The following is a 21,583-nucleotide window of genomic DNA, read 5'->3' as shown; positions in this document are numbered from 1 at the left end:
TTGCCCAACAAGTAATTTGGAAGCCGACTGCATTTATCTATCATCACTGCAAGTACAGGCTTGAAATCCTTACCCATGCCATCTTCCTTCTTAGGTACTGAGCTTCTAGCTGCCCCATGTCCTCCCTGCAAGCCCCATATTTTTCCCCATCTTAAAACTAATGCCACTTGGACGCTGTGAGCTGCTAAGGACGTGGGTAAATGTACTGCTTCTGCAGCTTTCCTTGTGTTGTTAGGACTTGATTGGCCAGAAGGTGGTACTGATGCACAGCTAGATGAGTTTCTCCCTGAGCTAAACTAATGGTTCAAGCTTAGCTTAGTTGAGATTGCTGACTTGTGTTTCATTATTATCAGCCCACAACAGTGAAGAGATCCAAGTTTAGCCCTCATCCTGCTTGCCCAATTTGTTCACAGCATGAGCTCAGAAAAGCTTGTTGTAGGGTTTACATGCATTATCTTGCCATCTGGTTATGTCAAGTCTGCGTACACACAGCTTCCTATGATTTCTTCTGTGTTGGGACGGCAACCACTTCAACATGGGGCAGGGGAGGATGGGGAGAGGCAAGCAAGTGCTGTTTTCAGCAAACCTGGGTTTTTCCACATCAAAGGTACAGCACACACACAGAAAGATGTTAAGTAACAGCCAAGATGAATATGCTCTGTCAGAAGGGACCATATTTTACCAAGGTGGCATGAATGGAAATGATTGACCCATTGAATTGAACAAATGAACCATTTAAGAAACCAACAGCTTGAAATGTACAGAAATGCTGTGATTTGGAAGCTGACTGCAAATATCTGTCACCACTGCAAGCACAGGCATGAAAACCTTACCTGCTCCATCTTTCTTGCAGACGTATGCATCTTCAGTAACGGGTGATCAACCTCCAGTTACAGCCTTTTTCATACTAACCCTCCGCTAGGTCCCTGGCCTAAATCTCCAGACAGCAATAAGCCTTGCCAGCCAAAAATTAAACTCCTATTTCCTTTTATATTGAACCTGAAAGCAACAGTACCAGTCACACAATCAATTTGATTTTACAACCAAAAGAACACTATTCCTGCATTTCAGCTGACTGTGCCAGAAGGGCTTGTTACCAACTGGTGTGTCTCTCTCAATGCAATAACCAGGTCTGAGCAATAAAAAAAACCTGGAGACAAATGCAATAAAGCTGGACCATGGTCTGACCTTTTTAATAGCTGGCTGTTTATGAGCAACAAGCCAGAGCTCAAAGCCCTGAAACATAATTACATCATTTGCAAGGCTGGGGGGCGTTTTCACTGCCCAGATAAACAGCCGGTGGCTCAGCTTTAAAGATGCAGAAATCTCCTAGCTGGCAAATTGCTGTTTCCATCACACATTGTAAAGAGACGAATGGTTCCTTGATGTAAACAGGAGGAGTGAGTCTCCTAGTTGTACTTTTATTCATTTTATACAAAATGCACTAAAGTGGCACTGGGAAGTGAATACGCCCAGGCCTCAAATCTGCACCATGGAATAGGGGTTACACACCTTTATGGGCAATGTTCACTAAACACCTGTTGATCAAATTATTGCTTGAACAATGGTTGTAAAGATTTTTGAACAATGGTTCCTGCAGTTAAGCCAAGCTGTGGAGGGAGGTGGATGCATGTTCTCCACCATACCTGTCCTCACCTGCATTGAGTGCCAACTACCCGTTCCAGCCTTTCCTCCCTTCCACAACCACTCACGCTAGGGAGATCACCCACTGGCCAGCGCAGTTATAGCCACAAATTCAGAATCAAGCCATGTCAGGCACAGAGGTGGGTCTGCTTCCATACCTCTCCCAGCCCCAGCCCCGCAAAGCAAAAGTGAAAGCGCCAACCAGATTGTAACATCTCAGGAGGGCAATCTCCCTGGTCAGCACTCTATTGATTAGCCACTGCTGGGAAAACTGGCAGAGTATTAATTTTCCTGCTGTGTCTGTGATAGCAGCCCTCCTTGCCAGCAGCCTGCAATGGCAGATCCCCCCAACCCACTGATGGTGCTAGGGCAGCGTCTGTTCTTTTCAAGACGAGAAGCTTGCGTTGCATTCTGCGTGAACCGAACAGTACAATCCATGCATGCATCCGTGGATAGTTCTCTGAAGACATCCACGCAGTGTGCAGCGGCAGTTAGTAAAGCAAATAGGATGTTAGGAATTATTAAAAAAGGGATAGATAATAAGACAAAAGATATCATACTTCCCCTATATAAAACTATGGTACGCCCACATCTTGAGTACTGTGTGCAGATGTGGTCTCCTCACCTCAAAAAAGATATATTGGCATTAGAAAAGGTTCAGAAAAGGGCGACTAAGGTGATTAGGGGTTTGGAACGGGTCCCATATGGGGAGAGGCTAGAGAGACTGGGACTTTTCAGTCTGGAAAAGAGGCGATTGAGGGGCGATATGATAGAGGTATATAAAATCATGAATGGTGTGGAGAAAGTGAATATAGAAAAATTATTTACCTTTTCCCATAACACAAGAACTAGGGGACACCAAATGAAATTGATGGGTAGTAGGTTCAAAACTAATAAAAGGAAATTTTTCTTCACACAGCACACAGTCAACCTGTGGAACTCCTTGCCCGAGGAGGCTGTGAAGGCCAGGACTCTATTAGGGTTTAAAAAAGAGCTCGATAAATTTTTGCAGGTTAGGTCCATAAATGGCTATTAGCCAGGGGGTAAAGTATGGTGCCCTAGCCTTCAGTACAAGGGCAGGAGATAAATCACTTGATCATTGTCTTCTGTTCTCCTTCTCTGGGGCACCTGGCATTGGCCACTGTCGGCAGACGGGATACTGGGCTGGATGGACCTTTGGTCTGACCCAGTATGGCCATTCTTATGTTCATGCAGTGTGCCTTGGCCTATGAATTTGAATGTTAAATCCAGTGAAAAATTGAATTGCAGAATGTTTTGCCATCCTTTCTCCTGCCTCCGACCTGTTCACGTCAGTGCATTCTGTTAATGATGCACAGCTGCTTTAGGGAAGCTGTCAAGGAGAATGTGGGAGCTCTATGCACTCAGGAAAGAGCGGGGGTGGGGGCTGAGTTTTTGTAGCAATGGGGAGATGATGCATCATTCCCTCTCCCTAGTGGGCAGGAATAGAGCTGCTCTGACACGCCGTGGGGGTTTGAACATTTTACTCCCCGCCCCCCCCCCGCCAGCCTCCTCAGCATTTCAGTAAGATCTCCCCCTACAGATCTGTCAGTGTGCCCAAAAACGACAGACACACGCCTCATCTGGAGCTTTCTGTTACACCCATCAGCAGTTTTAACTCTCGCTGCTGCTGTGTAAATTGTCAGATTTCAAGGTGCACATTCCTCTTTTGAGATCCACAGTTGATCATCTGCACAAACTGCCAACGCATGTCCAGCCACTGATCCAATGTGATGCCAGGACTAGCTCTACAGAGGTATAGCTGCCTAACCCAAAATTTAGATGCTCAAAGCTGAGCTCTGCTGCTGCCCAGCCCTGTAGGTGCCCACATTCCCTAGGCACTGAAATTTCCATCACTAACTTCCCCCAGACATCTCCCTTTCTGCTGCTGTGCCCTCACAAAGCTGCTCACCTCCTGGAGGTGCTGAGCAACTGTGCACCTCACTCACACAAACTCCAAGGAGAACCTCAATCCCGCCACCTCCCTGCTTGACTGCAGAGCTCAGTTCAATGGGCATTCTCTGAGCATGCCTAGGGATGGGGGTGCCATCTTACACTGTAGCACTCCTCCTTGGCTGTGAGACCCCCACTTCAAAGTCTATGCCTGACATGGAGCAGGGACCTGCACAGAGCAATCACCCCTCTCAGGAAAGGGCCAGAATCGCCATCCTGGAGGTATTCTGGAATGGGTTTCTCTCAATCTCTACTGTGAAAGGGGTCTGGGCGCTTTCCTCAGGTTCCATTCCCTGCTCCAATTAGTATTTAAAGTGGAACATTTGAATCTGGAACTTGGTCTCCCACATTGCAGGTGAATGCTCTTAGCACAGAGCTCTTGCTCAGAAAAGGGACATAAGGCATACCTCCCATGTCCTCCATTTTTTTGGTGAGAAATGAAGGACCTGGTTTAAGTGCTCCACCCCGGGAAAGAATTCACAGCTGTGAACACCAAGCAGAAATATGCCTCCATTCCACTCCAGCAGTAGGTGCCTTTGAGAGTGAGAGACAGCTCGTACCCAGTCAGAGCCAGCAGAACACGTCAGAGTTAGAGAGCTCCCTGAACAGCGTGCTAGTGTCAATGAATCCCCTCCTTAGGCTCCTAGCACCACCCATGCCTGGGAGAGCCCCAGAACCCAATTTGTGGATGAGAATTTCAGTAGGTGACCAGATGCCTAAACATAGCCTTTTAACGCCTCCTCTGTGGATCCAATCCTTGGTTCAGGTTGCCTGCAGACCAAGGTTGACAGCCTGGGATTAGTTTCTGCTCAGGGTTGTCTTTGCTACCCATACGGGCTAGAAATGTGAGGGGGGTGCTGACAAGAAGTGGGGAGGGGAGTTGAATTAAAGCTCATATTTTTCAGTGGGAATGGATCCTGCAGCCAACTGCACACCTCCAGAACAGTGGGAAATGTGCCCACTGTAAAGAAATCCTGTGCGCCCCCTGAAATGGCTGTCAGGCCTGAAATACTCACAGCTGGCAGAGTGCTGGGGGTGGGGGTTGGAGAGGCAAAGGGGAAGTGGGTGAAGTCTCACTAGTTAATAAAGGAATTTGGCTTGGGACTTTCTGGGAAAGTTCATTTTCTCAGCTGCACAAAGGTTTTCTCATTTTTAAAAGTGTTTAGTATGTAATACTGCGACTGAGCTGTCACTAATATAGACCAACCAGGTATCACATTTTAAAGTCCTACCCCCCCCAGAAGCTAGAGTAACAGCACGGATGGCACAAGAAGCCACCAGATACAGTGATCATTGACTGGTTTGTGTGCTTTTCTCCACTCTTTTCAAACCTAAGTCAAGTTCTCCCCCACTACTTGCACAAGTTATGCAGTGTATATAGTACCTTACAGCTCATTTGCTCACTGATTTGCCAGCAGTGCTGGCTCCTTCACCACCAGCAGGACCACACTGAGGACTGTCTCCAGAGGCCTCCTAAGAACAGGGTGCTGGCTAGCCCAGAGGGGTGCCCGAACTCTGCTGCCCAACTAGGGAAAATGAGATGGGACTGCAGCTACGCTCCAGGATCCACAGAGAACGGCCTACCTTTGCTTTGATGGGGTGCATGAAATACATCAGTTCCCAAGACACACTGCAGCACCATGCTCTCCAAGTCTACAGCCCTGCCTCACATGTGCCTCCTTTCTTGGAGTGTTTGGGGCAGGACAACAGCATGGGACGTCCTTCTCTCGCCACAGGAGAGGCAGTAGACCCTCCCTGACCTTGTGTGGTACCAGCAAGGACCCCGCACTTCTCTTTCCCTCACACCCCATGAGAAACAAGGATGGCAGCACTTACCTCAGTAACCAAGATATGGTTGCTTAAGTGAGTGGGCCAGGCCTACTGCACCGAGTTCTTTGCCTGGGGCGGTGTCCACAGGTCTCCTCAGGGCAGTGGGTCTTGGAGTTGCTGGTAGCAGCTCACACTTATCAGTTCTTTTGCCTCAGGCTCTGTGCAGGCATCCTTGCATCCATTAGTTGCCTTTTTTTTTTTTTAAATGAAAGCTGAGAGTCTGATATAATCACATGACTCCAGGAACTGGGGCCGTTGGCCAGGCCAATAATTCCTATGTGTTAACTCAGGAAGCAGCACTCTTACTGTACTAATTTATAACTATGAATGGTCCCAAATCATCTCTCCCAGAAACCTAAATTTGCTGCTATGAAAACCAAGAGAATACAGCAAAAAGAAATAAATAAAAGCCACAATTTGAAGATGAACATAGATGATTTCAAGATGAAGCTCACAGCAGCTTCCCTGACAGACACCAGTGGTCAGAAGTAATTACAGTACCTATGGATGACGTTAGCCGAGAATTGTTTCAATGAAAATATGGATTCCTGATGGCCGGGTTTGAAAAAAACGGGAAAATCAGACATACCAAATGCCCAGCTGGTGCAGATTGATGTAGCTCCTCATGCCACGAGAATCTGTCCTTATCCTTCCTCTAGGAAAGATTTCAGACTCATCACCTACTTCTGTATCATTTTGTCTCTGACAGCGTGTTCTGATAAAGCCACACAATCCTCTGAACCAGAACCAGGCAACACAACATCAAAACGCAAGCTGGAAATCCCAGAGCTGGTTGTATTAAAGAATTATGTTATGTTACTTGCAATACTTTTATAAAAATTGATGATCGTTTTGAGGAAAACCTAGCTGCTGGAGCTACTTTCCATTTACCCTAAATATCACATCCCTATATATTTTCTCTTGGATCAGGACAGTTTGATTCATATACGTGTATGTATTTGTGAAACAGTTCATGCCCTTTCATAAAAATGACCAGCAATGTCAAATTCAAACATTAGATCCCTGGATTTCATATAGCACTATAGCTCTGTTGATTACAATGGTGCTAAAGGGATTTATAACAACTGGGGACCTGGCCCAAATAGCTCATTTGTTTTAGCATCCTACTTACTGAACCATTTACTAGCCGTTTTCACCAGGATCATTTAAATTAACAAGCTCTTTTTTCTGCTTATTATTACCACAATACAATCATGCTTGGATGGTAAACTGTTGCAAGAGTCTCTGGAGCTGTTTTTGGTATGGTTTGAACCTGGATTCAGCAACCAAAATAGCCAGAAGAGCCCTTTTTTTTTTTTCAAATTCAGTAAAAACCTCAATAATTCAAGAGCTGCAATACATGCAAATGTGAGATGATCCTTAATAAAAAACATCAAGCCATATTTTTGTAACTGTCCTAAGAAGGGCGCACAAGCACTGATTTGTAATGCAATATATGTTTACTGCAGGATGCTTACAAACTTTTTACATATTTTATTTCCTCACACTTTACATGCGTATGTTTGTACCACTGCCTTCCTGACTGTCACACCTGAGCCCACTTTAATTATGCCAATTTTACTTCAAGTTTAGTTTCAGATTTTCTTTCTTAAAATGCATGTTGCCCTTCACAGCAGGAATGCCCCAGGCTTCCTTTTCCTTTCCAAGATTAAGACTTTATTAGCAACATGATCAAAACACAGATACAGGATCACATCCCACAATGCACTACACTTATTAAAGGGGTTGTTATCCAGTGTTTTGGGATCACATATTGTTTGCTATTTAGATCTAAACTGTTCATTGTTGGGCCTTTAGACTTCCTTTTATTGAAAATAATCAGGAGGGATGTGTGTGTGTTTTTTTTTTTTAAACTTTGCAATTGCAGCATTGGGAGCCACAAAGAAGTCTTTAAAGAGCTGCAAGGGGCTCCAGAGCCACAGGTTGCAGACCCCTGGTTTAGAACATTGGTGGACAACCTGCGGCTGATGGGCTGTATTCAGCCTATCAGGGTTCTGTGTGGCCTATGAGATTTTGTTTATCATTGTCCACTTGCAGGTTTGCCAGATTCCACAGGTTTCTGTACACATAGTTTTTTCCCTGACCGTATTACTAAAGTGACGTGCATGTACAGCAAGGGCACATGAAGAGAGATGAGTGCTGACTGCATGCAGCATTGACTGAGAGAGCAATTGTGTCCTCTGCATCCAGTCACAGCACTGTTACAGTTCAATGAACACCCACTTTGCAAATTCTAGGAACACAAGCGCAGTTAGCAAAACTATACTGTGCAGGAAACTGTCTTGGTTACAACCATCTTGAGGTGAAGGAGGGCTGCTCATGCAGCCCATTCTCTAACCTAGGTTGCCTATTGTTGGTTTAGATTAATGTGTTTAAATACTATTCTCTCTTTGTGGCTTATATTTTAAAAAGCTGTAGGAAAATGCAGTATCATGCCAAATGTTTTAAAATACCATTGGGCAACCTGTTGGACAACAAAGATGAGCTCTCCCTGCCAAAGCTCATGCTCAAAATGGGCAGGATGGTGGGGGCGGGGGGCGTGGAAATAAGAAGGACAGAATGCAAAGTGACTAGAGGGGAAAAAAATGCATCCATTGAGAAAAGCACCAAGCAGAAACCACTTCCATAATACAAATAGGCAGCAGACCACAGAATTCCTGATTCAGACTGGAGCAAGACAAGGAGGAAGTACTGTATCTGCTCCAAGTCAGACTGTAAGCATTAGAGGTTAAATTAGCATACTGATTTAACATCCAGTTAGATTACAGTCTTTTTTTTTTTTTTTTTAAACTTCACACAATACCTTATAGTTGTAGCTCTTGCATAGCCAGGCTGTCTATATGCTTATAGGTTTCATGGTGCCGTTACACCCACACAACTATAAAACTTACTCTTCTTTATTCGAGAGGCTGCCATTCTTTCTGTTCATAGTAAACTAACAATCCTTCTGTGGGGTCTTAACAGAGGGGACTGTGAAGCTTAATTCAGGTTTATAAAATTCTCTGTTTCGTGATGTCCTGGGATGAAAGTGCAAGGAAAAAAGAGCAGAAAAATTAGAGATACTTGTTATTATGTTATAGAATCCTCTTGTGAGAGATGGTAAATATCAGAAGAAAAGGTACTGGGGTTTGTTTGACCAGTAACACAGCATCTTAAACACTACTGTTGTTATGGGAAAAAAAGGGTCTGAAAAATAGGAGAATAGTGAGCCAATGCAGGTCTGTATAAATGGATGCAATCTGACTGATTTCACTAGTGTTGCACCTTCTTACACAAGGACTGAACTCAGCCTAGTATGTCAAACCCAACATGGCCTAATCAAATTATTAGTCCAAATGAAGCCACACAAATTATATCTAACACATTCAAAAATGGTTGACACATTCACCCCAGTAATGAAAAAGTTAAAACCTTAGTGTAAAAGACACATTTGCTTAGATAGTCTCAAAAGCTCTAGCAAAACCAGTTTCTACTCACTGTGTACGGATGCCTGGCTAGCTAGAAGTATTCCAGTCTGGACAGGTGATCTTTGTAGTAGATTACCTTTTCAGTGCAAACAGCACTATTTCCTGCAATAGCCACCTACTCAATCACAATGCAAGAAAACAAGAGGTATATTAATTTTTTCATTAAGTGCTTGTTAGTCATGTATCCAGCTATAACGGAAGGAAAGCTATACCACAAAAGGGTGGCTTACACAAACCTGGAACATGTATCAGTAATGAACACCCACAATCCCAGTGTTGGAGGAAAGCACGTTTGTCACTCCGATTGCAAATTTCATATAATTTTCTTTTAAATATCTACATTGGCCAGTTGGTCAACTGGTGTACATCAGCACGAAAGCCACCTGAAATCAATTTCAATGCAGCTCTGCTGACTCACACCAGTTGTCCCATGATGGAGTAACCTTTTATCCCTTTCACTGAACACGATATTCTCTTCCCCAGCCATAGCCACCAGACCTTCCAGGATTACACTGAGCTGCAGCTTTGCTCCCTCCAGGGCAAATCCATTAGCTTAAAAAGCCTCTTCCTATATCTGTACAGAGTTGGGAATGGGTGACAGGGGAGGGATCAGTTGAGGACTACCTGTTCTGTTCATTCCTTCTGGGGCACCTGGCACTGGCCACTGTCGGAAGACAGGTCACTGGGTTAGATGGACCTTTGATCTGACCCTGTACAGCCGTTCTTATGTTCTTACATGGCGTCTGAAACTGCGGCAAGAGTACCAATAGGTTACAATATTTGTAGGAAGCATTATAAAGCATGATCCAGATGAAAGCCGATCAAACACATTCATAGAAAGTTTAAACACATTTTCACGTCTCTGGATTTAAGACTTTTTCTGGAGCTCTACACCTATGGGCACACAGATGCATACCCTGGTGTTCATTGGTCATTTTCAGTGCGCGCCCTTGAGTGTGTATGAAATGACTGAGCAAGCACTATTTCCTGGGAAAGATTACTCTACTGCCCTGGGAAAGAAAAAAAAGATTCTTAAATTGCTTCTGCTCAATGCACAATTTCCAAGTGCGCTTACTATTTCCGCATCAGCTCAGAAATATGCAAAAGAATGCAAGTTCTCAGGAGAATATGGTTATTTATTTGGCTGCTGCACATAAGTTATAGCCCCATGACCCATATTCACTCTTTACAGATTACAATCAAAAGGCTACTTTTTAAAATGCTGATAATGAACAGGACAAATGACACACACACACACTTACTGTCTATATTATATAATATACAGAATAAAACAAAGCATTTTCTATTTTCTGCAAACCTGATTCAGGATTCAACTACAGTAGGTGTTTAAAGGTCTGCTCTGCAGGTTTTTTCTGATTGCTCTAATCGGAACAGGACTGAGCATGTCCACCTCAGAGCCACAGTCCCCAGCAGTTCAGAATACAATGCCAATGATAGTGTACTCCAGTGAAACTGCAAGGAGCAATCCAGTGGCATAATGCAGTGACACACAGTTGGGATGGATTTGTCTGCTGATGTTTGGAAGAACTCTGAAGCCTAAGAGTTTAAAAAATGCTGGCTGCACTCAAGGGCACTAGTAATTAAATAAAAAATGCTCAAGCTAAAACACACTCCTTGACTAGAGACCACTGCAATTCCAGGCGCTATTTTAACCCCGAGGCAAAACTGTACCACTAGTGCTCATTACTATTGATGCTCTATATTAAAAATTGTGCTAAAGCAAACGGTAGGCCTCACCGCAACAATGTTAGAAACAAAAGACGACGTCAGGAGAAGAGGTACGAGTAACTTGCTCACTTAGGCCCAAACCTGCACTACTGATGTAAGTCAGTTTTACCATTGGCCTTCATGGATCAGGTCAGGCCCTTCAGCTAGTAAAGCTAAACTGTTTCCTTGGCAACCTTAAGGGGCATGACTTCAATGCCATCTGAGACGCACAAGACAGCATGGGCAGTGGAACAGGCCACATTACGTGCTGCACTCAGTACCTGCCTCACCATATGCAATAATGGCACTGACATGTCAGTTGGGGACCGTAGTCTTCTTTTAAAACAGTATGCGCCTCTCGAGACATGGACCCGATCCTGCCAGAGTCTGAGCCTGCTCAACCTGCACTGAAGTCAAGGGGTCCAAACTTGTTTCCACTGAAATCCACGGCAAAACTCCAACTGCCCACGAGTGCAAGACCAGGCCCATCAGAGCTGAGAGTAAGCAGCAACCTCTGGGTCCTTTCACAGATACTGTATAATAAATAAAATGTAAACCACAGAAAAAATGTAAAGTATATCATGACATAAGAGAGTCCCCAAACTGCAAAAGAGGCACATTGAAACACGGCCACTAAAACAACTTACCTTTCCCACAGCTATCAACAATCACAATGTTTTAGAGTCCAATCCCCATGAGCCTATCAATGCTGAGTCCTTATTCTTGGATCCATTTTACATATACGCAACAACATACCCAGCATGCAGAAACACACTACACACAGATCCCAAACACCTGGGGAGCTAAGACTGTTTCTAGCCTTTCATCCTGTGGCTAACTGGAAGTTTAAATTGCTGCGGTTGAGTTGTACTGTATTTTGGGAACGTCTTGTCATTACAGAAAACTGTTGTGTTTACTATGGTCCAAAGCCATTTCACTAACCAGCTGCTCTATAGAGGACTGAATTGCCGCCTTAACGAGCGAAGCAGCAGTTTCTATCAGAAGCAGTTCATACTCTTGTGAAGTTCTGTGTTCCTGATCACTGAGACCTTCAGCAGGAGAAGAGACTTCAGCCTCTTTCTTGGGGCCACTGCCTGCAAACGAGCCCTCTGCGTGATTAGAAAGTTTACTGCAATTCAGGTTCTCGCTTATTTGTTTATCCCCTTTTTGGTTATGTTCACAGGAAATTGAGGCGAGATTCCAGTCATAGTCCAACTCCTCTTCATCAGGCTCATCTGCTTCAGTAACTGTAATCACAATGCCTGCTGTATTTGTGTGCTCGTTTTCTTCTAATTTCAATTGTTCATTTAAACAGCTCTGTGTGCCCCCTGCATCATCTTTCAATGAGGTCTGATTGAAACTCGTTATTCTCTCTCTGGAGTTACAGTCTTCACGAGCATTTATGTTCCTTTCAGACTCTTTCTTTTCAAGTTCATTGTCACAGATCTTATTTGTTTCTTGTACTTCTGTGGCTTCAGCTATGCTGTCTGGAAGGTCCTTAGAAACAGCACTGAGGGTGGCATTCAGATCAATTCCCTCATTTGCTGCAAGTGTCTGTTCAGGAGTTTCATGTTGGCTCTTCTGACATATGCTTTCCTGGACCGTTATAGCAGTTGCCTCTGAATTTGTTATTTCTGACTGAATGACACCCTGGGTGTGATCAACGTCTGGTCTGGACTCGTCCAAGAGTACATTCTTCCCAATGGAATTAAGTGAGTCCCTATCACTTTTATCAGAGGTTTGGCTGAAGGACTGATCCATGCTCAATTTTGCTGCCATTGATAAATTCTCTAGTTCGTCATTGGCTTTATTCAAAATGCCCATCATTTCATTTGCTTTAACACTGCAGTCTGACTCCTCTGTTATTTCAGAATGGCTAGATTTCTTCTTGCCTCTTGGGAACCGCATACAGGGAATTTTAAGCCGAGAACTAGCCCGATTCTTTGGAAAACTTCGCAAGCCAGCATCCTCAGCATTTAGTTCTAGGTGCACTTGAGAATCAGAGTGTTTCTTCTTCCTTGAAGATTTTGACCTTCTTCTGGTTGTCACTAGATGTTTTAGAGTTGCCCAGGTTCCCCCTGATGCCTGAGCTTGATGGGAAAGTTTCTCTTCTCCAGCAACTGCACTCGTGGCTTGGCTTGTATGTTTCAAGGTCAGAGTGTCTTCTTCACAGCCACCTTTCATGTCCAATGCCTCCTTGCAAGACTTCTTTCTTTTCTTAAAGCAAAACATTGTGAGTTTTTCTGCCTGTTCTTCAGTTGAAGAGCACAGTTTTGTTGCACTCTGAATTTCTGATGACCCTGTGTTTTCCATGTGAATTTCTTTAGCGGCCTTCTCCATATTTGCAGTCTGGTCTTTTACTTTCTTCATGTAATATTTTGCTTTTCTATTAACCCATCAGATAAATGAACTACAAGTAAGCTTAGAGTGTACTACTTTGAAATGTCATTCAAACACAGGAAACTGCTTTTGTGAACAAATGAGGTGCTATGCAAAACAGTGTTCCGATGGACCAGTTGCAGCACATTGATATTTCCCCTTTGATTTATTTATTTTTTTTCTTATCTCTGTTTTGAGAGAAATACTTTCTGGATAGATTTTTAAGCACACATTTTCCTGTATTTCCTTGAACAGGTTCAGTTTCATCTTAGGGATGGCCAACCTGAAATGCTCCTTGATGATATCATTTCAGCAATGGTTTGACTTTGGTTTGGTCTGATATTTTATCACATCAAGAACTGACCATTTTTCAATTTATGATGGGCATGCATCAAGAACTTCCATTTTCTAATATGTTCATTATTTCACATTCTTGGAACAACGGGGCTGAAGTGTTTAAATAAAAAACCACAGACGCACACACCAAGAGGCCTTATTTTGACTCCAGTGATAGGGTCAGCAGTTTTTCTGTCTTTCCTTCTCTGCATTTCACTTGGGTTTCAATTCATATTTTGCAAGGTTTGCCACATATGCTGAAAAGGATGGCATAGGCTCATCTCTCCAATCACTTCATGGGTATCTGCAACAGACCACACAAATGATGAAAAACAAGACAGTAAACATGGAAATGCAATTTGTTTCTCTCATGAACTGGGTAATTTTTCAAAGCTGAGAGTGTCATTTCTAAAATTCCATGCTCTGTATCCTGATACAAGTGTGTGTGCTATTCTATGCTCAGACATACCCTTCTAAACAGCTGAACTGTGTTTCAATATATGAAGGCAAAACAGGGGTTCAGGAATGCGGTGATAATTATATAGGAGGTCTACCACATGAATCTTGCTTATCTATGAATTTGTACATAGGCAGAAAGGGAAGGTTTCTTTTATGTTTCACTTACCCGAAAAATGCTTGTCCCCAAGAGAAACAATTCCCCACCTCTGACCCACATGCACTCATACTTTCCCCAAGGGAAATTCTGAAGTTGACCTATCAGATGGTTATATTCTTAATGCGCAAGATGAAAATATGCAGCTACTTAGGATATAACAAGAGGGATTTGGGAGTTAAACCAAACTGTATGAAGAAAGCTGATTCACAGCATGTGCATGTATTCCATGGCAACCCACTCTCACAGAACACATGTTCACCATAAAACGTATGTAATCCATCAGAACATCCCTGAATATAAATAGTCTCAGAGGGGGAGCTGTGTTAGTCTGTAGCTTCACAAAAAAGAAAAGATCTAAAGAAGCAGATCTTACCCACAAAACCTCATTACCTAATTAATAGATTTGTTAGCCTTTAAGGTGCAGCCTGAATATAAATATACATATGCACATGATAGCACACTGACATACCTCTTGGTGAGTACCTAGGATTCTCTCTTCTTGGACAACATTGGGCAATTCTTACTAAATATTTTCTTTTTTGTCCTACTTTAAAAATCACTATTTTTTGTTATAAAGTAAATTATTGGCTTTAGATGTTATCCAACATTATTTGCTGTGGTGTAGGATACAATAACATAACAATATAAGCAAAGAAACGTACCAATATTTTATTATGAATTCAAGTTATTGACCATGCAATCAATTCTTATGTGGACATAATGTTTTGCCACAATTATTTGTCAATCTTTGCTTTCCTAAACCAGGATCTTGTGTACCATGGAGACTACCTACAATCCAGTATATAGAATCTGTAATTGACTCAAATGCTGATTCTGAAAGTAAAATTAGACAAACATTCCTTAATCATCATTAGTTTTCCCCTGAGTCGACATCACCCTATTTCTGGTTGGAAAGATAAGGACATGGATTTGTCAGAAGAAAAGAGCCCAGAGAAGATTAGGTATGTTCTCCAATCTCTCTCTTCCTCTCTTTTTAAAAATAAAAGCAGGATGCCCTGGGATCACTTCATCTTCGGATCATTATTCAATTCTAGATCAAATGACACATTCAGCAACACATCTCACTGTGTTCACCTCTCGTACACTCCAGGTGCCTGGCTATTTCTTTCTTGAATGGATGCTAATTATTAGCAGTCTCCAGGCTACTGGTGTCTGAAATTGCAAAGAAGGACAACTACAATATGCCCAGATCCTTACGGAATTGAAGATATCATCAATAACTCCTTTTCTAAATTAATCTCCAGTAATTTTTTAAAATTGAAAAAAAATAGAAATGTTTAAATTTAAGGGGGAAAAAAAAAGCCCCAGGATGTCCATGCCAGCCAACAGATCAAGTCATAGGCACCCACTGCATAAATAATTTTGATTTAATTCTGGTTTCTTTATATGATCTCCAAGGGTTTTCTAAGCCATCCCATAGTATTTTCAATGGAAATGGAAACATTTCTGGTCATTTGCAAATACACAGTTTCCCAACATGTAGGATCACTTGACATTGGACTGGTGCTATGGCCAAAATTTTCCAAGAGTGGTTAAAAGCCCAGCTCCTACCTCATCATTCAGGCACTAAACAGGTGGGCTGACTTTGAAAGGTGCTGACCATACTCCAACCCGGTTATGATGAACAGATGTGATAGGGGTGCCCAGCACTTCTGAAAATCGGGTCCTTTACTTGAAAATCCTGCCTGTAGGTTGGTTTCTCTAACCTCAGGCCCCACGTTGGAAAATGTTGGCCTGTGTCTTTATAACGCTGCACTACTGGTCAAACTTTCAGCCCAAGCGTGCATCAGCGGTGACGTGCGCCTCTGCCCTCGGGAGCCGGGGAAAGGCTCGGGAGGGAGTGACGGCTAAGGGACAGTGAATTCCAGCCCCTTACGCGGGAGTCTCTTCACACCGATCTGGCCCCACAGGGACAGGGACTGAAAACTTTCGCCCGTGAGGAGCTCGAGCAGCCACCTGGTGGGACGGAGGAGGCTGTCACAAGACAGGTCACCTGTGTCCTCCACGTGCCGGCCCCGGGGACGGAAAATGCAGCCCGAGGCGAGGAAAACCCGCCGCGTGCGCGCTCCCACGCGCAGCCGGGCGGGCTGGCTGGTCACCCCCACCCGGCCAGCCTCCGCGGGGCTCGCCCTGGCGCCTCCCGGTGCAGGGACCTGAGCCTAGATGCGCTGCCCGCTTCTCCCTCTCGCAGGGGCGCAGCGGAGCCCCCCGCCGGCCAGGAGGTCCCAACCCCTCCACACACTGCCCCGGCCGCCGCGTGCAGACCGCGCTAGGAGGTTCTGCCGCGCCCCGCGGAGCCCGGGGTGCCGCCCCAGCCAGCCCCGGCTCGCCACGGGACCCCGAGGGACAGCGCACCCGCCCCAGCCCGCTCTCACCTGGCGTCCGCCGCCCGACCCGCTCCGAGCCGCGCAGCTCCGCAGAGCGCCAGCGGCAGCTGCCGCGGGGTGGGGCGGGGCCACAGCCAGGCCCGCCCCGGGGAGGGACACGCCCCCAAGGCGCACCCAGCTGGGGCGGGGCAGCAGCGTGGTCCGCCTGGGACTTGCTGCTCAGTCTCCTCCCCAGGCCGCACCGCAGCGCCTCGGACCAGCAAGTGCCGTGCAACCTGCTCCTACCCGAGCCGGCTTCCAGCCAGAACCGCCGCCGCCGGCTGCAGGCACGGCCCCACCTGCCCCGAGCGGGGAGAGCCCCCCGGCCCGGGGGCGGAGCTGCTCAGCACCCCCAGCGTGGCCGGCCTGTGCCAGTCCAGTGGGAATAGACTCTCCCGGGGCCGGGCGGGGGGACAAAGGGCGGTTCAGCGCTGCGGCACCGGGGCGGGTTGAATGATTGACAGAGTTCCAGCTCCCCTAGCTCTGCTCCATCTCCCTTAAGGCTAGCTGTGCTCGCGCAGGGCCACAGGAGCAAACTCCCTTACTCCTAAGGGGGAAGCACCAATACCAGGACCGGGAGGTGCAGCCGGTAAGTGCAATTTAACACCCCCCCCCCCTCCCAGGCACCTGAAATCAAACTCTGGGAGACTGACCGAAGGGCAGTTTATCTTCCCCTAGGGGAAGATAACACGCTGAGGCCTGGTCTACGCTAGGGAACAAAGTCAATTCAACACCGCAGGATCAACTTCATTTCCTAGTGAAGATGGGAGCACTTGGGGCTGATGCCAACTTCCTTTACTCCACTTCCTAGGGTGGAGCACTGGGTCAGGCGCTAGGTGAGAGCAGACAGATTGATTTTTACCATGTCTTCATACATGCAACATCAGCCTCCAGCAGCTTGGTCACAGCACATTCAATGCCATGTAAGTATAGGCATACCCTGAGTGCGAGGACCCCAGTGCCCAAACTTGGACTGGGTCCGGGTGAGCTGCAACAGCCCCTCCTTCCTCCATCCTCCAGCATCTAAGCTTCATGAGTACCTACAGCTGCTGCTGCCAGAGCTCCTGAGATAAGTTGCCCTACATTCCTATTTTCAGCCTCTGCACTATATGAAACCACACCCTGAGAGCTGTGAATTCCCCATTCATCTCAACCCAGGTTAACTGCTGATGAGAATTTAAAACACATGCTAGCAGGAGATAAGGAGAGAGAGGAGCATATTTCAAACAGCTGCACACACTGTGGTTGTCTAATGTGGACAAGGCTTAGAATTTTTTTTTTTTTTTTTGCCTCGTAGGCCCTGGGTTGTTATAGAATATTAGTAGGCTCAGGACCAAACCTGCCCCCTCCTTGGCTGAGAAGCTCACCTGGTAACATGATGGAGATGTAAAGCAAACAGAGCACTCATCATTGATGTATTTTTTCTTAAAATTCCATTTGCATTCAGTAGGCTCAGCAATGCATACTTGCCCAGTAGCCTCATACACACCAGGATTTCAAAGAAACTGTTACTGCTTAAGAAGAAACTTGAGTCCACCAATTTCTTGGGACTGATACCCTTCATACCTCTTCATGGTGAGACATGGGTTCAAATTACAACAGATTTTTATACCTTGTAGCTCAGTGATATCTGCTAAGGGTAAGTTTTATTGAGGAGGTGGCAAGAACAAAGGGAAAAGAGAACATAAGGCAACAAAAGCAGAGGATCACTAATTTAGGTACCACAAGAAGTCCTGTGGCACCTTACAGGCTAACATATTTTGGAGCATAAGCTTTCATGGGCAAAGACCTGCTCTGTCAGATCTGTTAATCTATAAGGTGCCACAGGACTTCTTGTTGTTTTTGAATATACAGACTAACTCAGCTACCTCTCTGATAATTTAAATACATCATGAATCTGGAAGTAATATGTCAGTCCTACTTAAATCAGGTTAAATACTGTTTCTGGAATACCATTCTCCCTCCAGCAGATTCAGAGCATGGTGATAATCCAAAGGGAATAATTTGCCAGAGGATCAAAGGTTGCCATGGATTCAGCATCAGTGGTTCAGGACAAGCTTTCTTGCTTCCATAAGGAGGCACGGTGATGCGGTGTGCTGTATGCTTGTGTCTGTTCCCACAAGGGGGAAGGTATTCAGGACATGGAACCCTATCTCAGTGCATGCTGCTGGCCAGCATTCAATCATGTTACAGAAGGATCTCTCCATATAATTTAAACACTTAGTGTAGCTAAGGGAATGATAACATTTAGTGCTTCAGATCCACAAATGCTCTATTGAGAATGAATGCCTCCATGTTCTCTCAGTAAAGAGACTCAAATGAGTCCTGTGGCACCTTAGGGACTAGTTTATTTGGGCATAAGCTTTTGTGCAAAACAAATTTGTTAGTCTTTAAGGCAGCACGGGCCTATGTTATTTTTGCTGAAACTAACACGGCAACCTCTCAGAGGCTTTGTTTTTGACCAGTCCTTTTTCCAAGAGGGACAGGGCAAGCTTCTGTTTTTTAAAGAAAGGCTGCACAAAAGCACCAGAAGGGTATGCGAGGGCTAGGATAGGAAAGAAAAGAGTGAAAGAAACAAGATGAAGTTGGCAGAATGGGAAACAGCACAGAGGAGATGCAAGAAGTGCAGCCATGAGATGAAAGATGTATGAAATGCAGAAACTGACACAAGATGGTCAGTTTGTAGCTCTGTGACAGCTCCAGAAGTGGCCGCTTCAGAATGCATTAGATGAAGTACCTAGCTGTGTGCACTGTTATATATGGGGAGTCAGTCTTCCTTGACCCCCTGCAAGCAGTTTGCTTATGCTCTAAAGCAGAGGTGGCTAACCAGTTAGGGGTGAAGACCTACAGATAGATTGCAAAGAGCCATATGGATAGAGTGCAAATAAACATTTATCAATCAATATGTCTATATAGAGAAAACATAATACATGGCTCAATGCCCCACCCGACTCGACTCTGCTCTAACTCGGTGCCAGCAACTCACTGGAGCCGCTGCTGTGCGCTTCTCCCACCAAGCACTCCATCACATTCACAGAGCAGCAGACGGCTCTCTCAGTGCACAGTTTGAGGAGGAGTCAAATTTAACAGCTAAAAGATCCACAGGTTGGCCACTCCTGCCCTAAAGTTTGACCAGCAATAGCTGTTCTCACTGGAATGATATTATATAAAAGGAACATTTAAATGCATCTCAGAGCTCTTACGACAATTTAGAATAACTTAGCTTCTCTCTTGTGACAGCCGTGTAATTGTTACATAAGTATTCTCCTCACTAGCTTACTATATATAGTGTATGTGTATTATGGATAAGACCATGTACTGGTGCATACACCTACATCAACTCTTCTCCCAATAAGAGCATGTCTAACGTATGTTCAGTCCAGATCTAACATAAGCAAATGGGTCTTGCAATTTTATGTGGAAACAATTATCCAAAAATATTTAGCTGCTTGCATGGGCAAGTTATTCTAGTCAACTGATAAATTAAAAGAACAGGTGCTCTCACTTCACTACAGCCGACTACAAGTACATCCCAATCCACTGAAAAATTTGGATGATTAATTTTCCCTACACGTGACATGCAGTACCCAGAAAAGAGAACTGGATTCAGCTTACAGATAGTGGTGCACTTCAGGTTCAATAGTATAACTGTACTGCAATAATCACTTATCAATACTGGCACTGCTGCTGTGTACAGTCCCCAGTTCACCATTAAAAAACCTTCTGCTTCATTAAACTCAATGGATACATTAAAACCCAGGGAACTCTAGAAGGATTTCAGCAATTTATTTGTGTTAATTACAAGTCTGGCATTTTCACATTATGAAATGACTTTTCTGGTCTATTGTGACAGATCCAGTTACAGACCATCTGATTCAGTGCTTGTGTGGTCTTTGCTCACCTAAAAATGGACTTTGAGAAGCATAAGTTGTTTCAACATCTACAAAACTCACCCTCTGACATTTATTAAAAAAAAAACGCACATGGAACAAATTGACCATCCCCAAGTCACCGCATGGAGATCCAGTCTCCAAAAAGGCAAAAGTCCATATGCTCCACTTCCATTCAACAATAACGACAGACAACACAGCGCATCCCAGGGCTTTTTAAAGAAGACTGGACAGCACGCAGGTGCCCTCAAGAAAAATTCAAAGCAGAAACCAGTGGCTTTAGGGGAAGAACAGAAACAAAGGTATTCTTCCCTACTGCCTACTTTTCACTGAATCAGGATGGTCTGATGAGACAGCATTTTCTCTTTTAGTGCTAGCAATGGAGAATAGAAGGAAATGCAGCGTAGGAAGATACAATGCTCATATTTTCTAAAATATATTTCAAAACAATCAATTAAAACCTGGACTCTGGTAAACACGAAACAAATTAAATGCCTGCAATTTTATTATTACATTTTAAAAAGTAAAAATCAGAGCTAGGAAGAGTATTAAAAACAGGTGGTATATTTTGCTCCCTCTGTTGTTATGAAACATAAGAGCAGTAAGTTCATGCAAGCAATATAATTAAAAACATCAGTGTATAAGACTTACAAGTTCTCAGCCTCACTGAACTAAAAGCTTGAAATAAAACATTTCTTTAAAATTAGATTAAAAAAAAATAAAGGTATTTCATTCATTTCCAATTGCTCCTTCCTCCCAGTCACGTCACACATTGCATTTTTTCAGCCATGTATTATTTTGGAATAAATCAGGGTATAACAGTCTGAATTACCCATCAAGTAATCTTCTGGTAGCTAGAAAGAGAAAAAGTGAAGAACTTACTTAACAGGTATACAGATACCAAAGACAACATATGGTTTCATACTTAGATGTGAGTGAATCCCTGAACTCAGGAACTAAAAATGTAACCCAAACACTCACAAGGCTCCTAGTCCAAGTAAGAGACTTACCTTTAGTTAGCATTTCTTTTCAAAACAGCCCATTCACCTGTTCTGACACTGGATCCAAGTCAATATCATAGAAACAGGGGCGAGTAGGAAGTCCTGGCATTGTACTCATCTAGCAGACAGAAAAGGTGCAAAAGACAGACACGTAAGTGTGTTAGTGGACAAAGCCTGGGACTGGGAATTATGAGGCGGCTTTGACTCTTCCACTGACTCAGTGTGACCACATGCAGATGATTTAACCCAAGATTCAACACAGCCCTTAAGTATGTGTTGAAATTTAAGCACGTGCCTAATTCTACTAAAGAAG

At 44.3% G+C, this 21,583-nt stretch overlaps 2 protein-coding genes across 5 annotated transcripts in view; both read right to left on the bottom strand.

Annotated features, from left to right (window-relative positions):
* Positions 1–10,060: 10,060 nt before the first annotated feature.
* Positions 10,061–16,468, bottom strand: AKAP5 (A-kinase anchoring protein 5). Of its 2 annotated transcripts, none has more exons than XM_074998683.1 (2): positions 16,389–16,468; positions 10,061–13,680 (listed from the first exon to the last, which is right to left on the bottom strand). In XM_074998683.1, exon 2 carries the CDS (start codon positions 13,029–13,031, stop codon positions 11,556–11,558), a length of 1,476 nt encoding a protein of 491 aa, XP_074854784.1. In that variant the 5' UTR covers positions 13,032–13,680; positions 16,389–16,468; the 3' UTR covers positions 10,061–11,555. The 2 variants fall into 2 exon arrangements, with proteins under 2 accessions (XP_074854784.1, XP_074854785.1); XM_074998684.1 differs by lacking the exon at positions 16,389–16,468 and adding an exon at positions 15,088–15,168.
* Positions 16,469–20,148: 3,680 nt separating this feature from the next.
* Positions 20,149–21,583, bottom strand: part of MTHFD1 (methylenetetrahydrofolate dehydrogenase, cyclohydrolase and formyltetrahydrofolate synthetase 1) — a 70,949-nt gene continuing 69,514 nt past the window's right edge. For all 3 annotated transcript variants that reach the window (XM_074996359.1, XM_074996358.1, XM_074996360.1), the window contains exons 27-28: positions 21,280–21,388; positions 20,149–21,123 (exon numbers count right to left, since the gene is read on the bottom strand). In XM_074996359.1, coding sequence (XP_074852460.1) covers positions 21,299–21,388 — 90 coding nt within the window. In that variant the 3' untranslated portion in view covers positions 20,149–21,123; positions 21,280–21,298. The remainder of the gene's footprint in view (positions 21,124–21,279; positions 21,389–21,583) is intronic.

The sequence above is a fragment of the Carettochelys insculpta genome, chromosome 6 (genome assembly GCF_033958435.1).
Source record: "Carettochelys insculpta isolate YL-2023 chromosome 6, ASM3395843v1, whole genome shotgun sequence".
NCBI lineage: Eukaryota > Metazoa > Chordata > Testudines > Carettochelyidae > Carettochelys > Carettochelys insculpta.
This window is presented reverse-complemented; position numbering and strand designations above follow the sequence as displayed.

Bases quoted from the DNA above. Each gene is read 5' to 3' on its own strand.
- AKAP5 (XM_074998683.1), bottom strand. From the start codon at position 13,031: ATGAAGAAAGTAAAAGACCAGACTGCAAATATGGAGAAGGCCGCTAAA.